Genomic DNA, 5,603 nt, shown 5'->3' with positions numbered 1-5,603 from the left:
TAGGGCGGAAGATGCGCTCCAGAAATTTACGTCCTTTTCTCAGGCTATAAGAATGAATATTTTTTCCCTTTACAAATTTACCTTTATCTCACGTCTTTTTTGTTTCAGGTGTCCGACCACGTCTCTGGTAAATTGAGGATCCGTGAAGAAGCTGAGCAAGCCCTCAACGAGAAAGAGAAAACGTGGAACGCAACCAACGAATACCTCCTGAAAAAGATAGACCATTGCAGTAAGGAGAAGGCCGAAAAAGAAGAGGAACACATCGTGGAGATGGAGGAAGTGATCGCCAAGGAAAAGGCCAGTGCTGTCGTAGCTATCTGGGAAGCCAAGATCCAGTTGGCTGAAGATGTGGCTAATGCAGGATCATGGAACCTGGCAGGGTGGTTTGTCGCCCTTGCCTAATTGACTGGTGAATCTACTAGAACTAGTCAGGATCCTGAAGGGCAGCGACCAAAGGCAGGCGAGGAGGAGAGACTCCCAGGCGATGATGACCAGTTGAAGGTCTAGGCCTGCAAAGAAGTAGATTAAATAGTTTTTCTGGTGATGTAAAACAATATTACAATTTCCTTTTTTGTGGGGTTGGTGGGCAACCCCTTCATTCTATGGATGTTTAATATTTCTTTGCATGTTTGATTAACTTGTGTGGTTGTAATAGTAGGCTTTTCAAGGATTTTTACAATGAGGATCCTAAGTAGTCCAGGGTTTACAAGAATTCTCAGGATGCTGAAATAACCTGAAAACAATTAGTATTTCAATTAGGATCCCAAAATATCTACTTAGGATAAGTCTTCAATAAGAAATACTAGTAAGAATAAGGATAGATAGAACCTGAGTATCTTTGTACTTTGTGACCTTTGGGACTCACTTCTAGGAGAAGTGCAAAATAATTTTGTAGGATCACAGAGTCCATCCATAGAAGGATCCTTGATTGTCTTTAGCTCAGTAATCTTTAAAGAGGATCTCTCCATAGGAATCGAATGGAAACGACTATAACTTGGAAAATAACTGAAGGAACTGTTGCAACATTATGATGCTACAAATGTTATGTATTTTATGGGGAGTATCCCATCTTCAAACAATGCGTTGGTATCGTAACTCTCGAACAACATTGGGTAAAATTCCAAACCTAGTAGATTTCCGAGGAGGATCCCAAATCATAAGATAATAATAAAATTTTATAAATTTTATTTATTTTCTGGGGAAAATCCTGACTTTAGATAACATGAAAATGTTATAAGCCCTGTGTATTATCTGGGGAAGATCCCAACTTGAGATAACATGTCAATGTTATAAACCTTAGGAATTATCTGGGGAGAATCAAAACTTAATATAACACCAAAATGTTATAAACATTAGATATTAACTTTAGGTTCTTAACTTATGTTCATAAATAAGAGGGTTGCCAAGTCACTGAAACATCAAATGATCCCCTTATTCACATCCCATAGTTAGATAACATGCGTCCAAGCGAGGTGTATAAACCTTAACTCATGTGAAAGAGGTAATTAACTCTTTAAACCTTAGAGGGGATTAAGTACCCTTATTCGTAGGAGAGATGATCAGCCTCTATTCTTGGGAAATTCATATTGTGAATTGTCGGATGTTTGCAGTCATAGAACTCTTTTATGACAGTGGTCTTTTGAACGTCAGGATCCTTGAATATTCATATGTCAAGATCCTTAGAGGTCAGGATCCTTAAGTGTCAGGATCCTTGAATATTCATCCGTCAAGATCCTTATAGGTCAGGATCCTTAAGTGTCAGGATCCTTGAGTGTCAGGATCCTTGAATATTCATCCGTCAAGATCCTTATAGGTCAGGATCTTTAAGTTCCTGCATGCAGTAAACATTAGTTGGGGGTGGGCGTTAGCCTAGCCAACGCCCCTCCGACGCTTAAGTTAGTAACGGTATTTGAATAGAATAAATAGTAATAAAAATAAAGAGTAAAAGGTAAATAGCATGCGTACCTTAAGTGTCTTGGGAAACGACTAATCTTACTTACATACAATAGACTTTGAGATGTATTGCATTCCAGGATCTTGACAAGCTATTTCCATCTAGGGTGGCCAACCAATATGCCTACTTTCCTGCTTCGGCATCTATAAGATATGGCCATTCCCATTTAGGTGCCAGTTTACCTGCACTAGGATCCTTGGTATTTTGGAATGTTTTCCCTAGTACCAAGTCTCCTATTTGGAATCTTCTGACTCTTATATTTTTGTTGTAAGCCTTGGTGATCCTCTGTTGATGAGCAGCAATACGGATTTAGGCAAAATCCCTAAGTTCATCAATAGTGTCAAGATCCCGAGCCAAGATCCTATCGTTGTCCTCTTGGTTTTGAAGTAGGTATCTTGTTGTTGGGATCACCACTTCAGTGGGAATCATTGCTTCCATTCCAAACACTAATGAGTATGGGGTTTTGCCCGTAGCTACCTTGGAAGTGGTCATATCTACCCATAATACGAAAGGAAGTTCTTCTGCCCATCTTCCTTTCTTCTCATCCAGCCTTTTCTTCAAAAAGCTGACTATAATTTTATTGTTGAATTATGCTTGGCCGTTGGCTTTAGGGTGGACAGGAATAGACTTTACCATCTTGATTCCCCAACTTGTGCAAAATTCCATTGTCCTTTTGCTTATGAATTGGGATCATTGTCACATATAATTTTGGTAGGGATCCCGAACCTGGTCAAGATGTTACGTTTGATGAATAAAACTACCTCTTTGTCTCTTACTTGGATGAAGGCTTCGGCTTCTACCTATTTTGAGAAGTAGTCAGTCATCAGTAGCATGAAGACCTTTCCTCCAGCTGCTACTGGAAAGTTACTCACTATATACATTTCCCATTTCATGAATGGCCAAGGGGAGATGATAGGATTTAGAGGTTCTGGTGGTTGATGCAGGATGTTGTTTTGTTTTTGACAAGCATTACATTTCTGGCCATGAAGGAAGGAATTTTTCTTCATGGTTTGCCAATAGTATCCTATCCTCAACACTTTGGAGCATAAGGATCTACCCCCAGTGTGGTTGCCGCAATATCCTATATGTATATCCTTTAGGACCTCTTCAACTTCATGATCTTCTAGGCACCTAAGGTATGGACCTGCTATAGATTTTTTGTATAACTTATCTTGGATTATAACAAACCTTGAGATGCTTGTTTTGAATGCGCTTTCACTTTTCTCTTCCCTAGGGATCGTGCCACTCTGGAGGTATTCCATAATGGGTTGGATCCAGGATCTTGAGGTTGGAGAGGGATCCTTGATGTTGGGATCCTGTTGTTGAATCATCGAATCGGGATCTTCGATTATAGAGATGTCAGTAGTTTCCATGTGATTGTCGGGATCCTTCAGTCTCTTCGCAGGATCCTCAATTGTCGAGATCAATAAGTGGGTTATAGGGATCCTGGTTTCTTGCGGGATCCTTAGGGAAGATCCTTGATTGGCCAAAGCATTTGCTTCAGCATTATCTTCTCTAGGAACCTGGTTTAGGCTAAATGTTTCGAATTCTGAGGCCTGGTTTTTAAGGATCTGGAGGTATAGTGGTAGCTTCTCTCCTTTTACTACATAGGACCCATTAAAATGGTAAGTTAGTAATAAAGACTCGACGAACACCTGAAGATGCATGATTTGAAGATCTTTGGCTAGTTGTAGGCCCATGATTAGTGCCTCGTATTCTGCTTTGTTGTTGGTTGAATTGAACTCAAAACTAATTGCGTGGGATACGATGTCCCCCTGTGGCGATTTTAGTATGATCCCCAATCCAGTTCCTCTTTGGTTTGATGCTCCATCTGTGAATAGCGTCCATCTTCCCATGTTCTCTTCTTCTAGAAGTTGTTTGGCTTCTATTTCGACTTCGGCACTTAGATAAAGTCAGCCACAAAATCTGCCAATGCTTGGGACTTTGATATGGGCATATTTAATCATAAAATTCATGCATTATCTTAATACTTTATGTTGATTTTATCTCAAATAATGAACAAAAGGTGCTTAAGTAGTTTAAAATTTCGTTTTCAGCAACAAAGACATGCTCGGATGTGAAAGGAAGCAGATCTAGCAATTGGAAGCTTGGAAATTGGATTTTTAAGGAAGAAGGCAAAAATTAAGAAGAACTCGGCAAGTTTGTCCATCAAGTCGACGAGTTTCTTAGAAGATTCCCAACAAATTAGTGCCATGTCGTACACGCGATTTAAATCAAAAACTCGGCAAGTTGGGTCATAAAACTCGACGAGTTAAGCTGTTTTTCAGAATCTATTTACATATCATTTTCACTCGAACCCTAACTTTTGATGGTGGCTTTTAGCGACTTTTGGAGGCCAAAAAGGTTCTTAGAAGCTGTGGTTTTCGAAATTCAACTAGAGGCTTGGAGTTGAAGAGATCTAAAGGCAAAATCAATAGTAATTTACTTAATTCTCTTGTTTACATTATGTCTACATTGATGAATTTCGTTTTTATGGATTTATTTGCTGAAGTTATGTGCTAAAATTCCATACTTCTGTTTAGATTAGATGATCTTATGAATATGGTTTTATTAGTGGCTTTGGATGATATTGATTTGGTTATTTATCTTGTTAAGCTTGTTAAAAGATCCTTATGTGTTGATGATAATTATTTTTTGTTAATGACTAAGTATATTGAGTTGCATGAACATCTTCTCGGTTGCTTGAATCTTATAGTTTTGTGAAAACAAGATTGTATGCCTAGTGTTGTGAACATAACCTAGGGTTAACTAGAAAATAAGTAAGTTAATGTGTGAGCATGTGTGATGACCACCCACATATGAGTTAATTGAATCAACCAATTTAGTTAACTAATATTACAAGTCTTACCCGATTCGAACTGAACACTATGAAACCTGTTAGTTTAATCAACTAGCCAATGTTTGAATTAACTTGTTTACTAAAGGATTAGTAATAGTGAACATGAACCTAATCATATTAGAAATCAGTAACCATTGATATATTAAACCATTGCACTTTCCACGAAATTAACCATAGGAATAAGTGAATCAAATTGTTTTGGTCAAAAATTACACAAGTACTAATCAACCAAATTGAATGAGAGGTTGTGATGTTCAGATTGTGTAAAAGCAAGTAGTAAAAGAAAGTGACACAATGGTTTACAAGGAAAGCCCTTGATCCTTACTAGGATCTCCGGCATAAAACCTTGGGAGGTGATAATGATCACCTGCCTTGACGATTTTGTTGATATAAAAATGAATATTACACTGAGTTCTTGGTAACAAAAAAGTAGAGAATTTCATAGAGTAATCTTAAGCTAAAGAACGGTGTGTCACAACTAGCATTTTGGCTAGGAAATTCCGTCCTCATGTAAGCAATAACTATTGTGAGACTTGTGCTAACCCATTAAAAGTGTACATTTTGGTTCCTAATGGACCATGTAAAGTTAGAATGCAAATCTCTCCAAGTATATGAAATCTCTCCCAAATCTCTCCAAGTATGTGAAATCTCTCCCAAATCTTTCCAAGTATGTGAAATCTCTCCAAGTATGTGAAATCTCTTCCAAATCTCTCCAAGTATATGAAATCTCTCCAAGTATGTGAAATCTCTCCAAGTATATGAAATCTCTCCCAAATCTCTCCAAGTATA

The 5,603-nt window shown here is 38.1% G+C and overlaps 1 protein-coding gene across 1 annotated transcript; it reads right to left on the bottom strand.

The window, feature by feature from the left end:
* Positions 1-424: 424 nt before the first annotated feature.
* On the bottom strand, positions 425-3,810 carry LOC145164958 (uncharacterized). Its single transcript, XM_079083600.1, has 2 exons — positions 3,143-3,810; positions 425-509 (listed from the first exon to the last, which is right to left on the bottom strand). Exons 1-2 carry the CDS (start codon positions 3,808-3,810, stop codon positions 425-427), a joined length of 753 nt encoding a protein of 250 aa, XP_078939726.1.
* Positions 3,811-5,603: the final 1,793 nt, after the last annotated feature.

This window comes from Lactuca virosa, chromosome 3 (assembly GCF_052849685.1).
Source record: "Lactuca virosa cultivar CGN04683 chromosome 3, Lactuca_virosa_CGN04683_v6, whole genome shotgun sequence".
Classification (NCBI taxonomy): Eukaryota; Viridiplantae; Streptophyta; class Magnoliopsida; order Asterales; family Asteraceae; genus Lactuca; species Lactuca virosa.
Note: the sequence above shows the minus strand (reverse complement) of the source record. Positions and strands in the feature narration are given on the sequence as shown.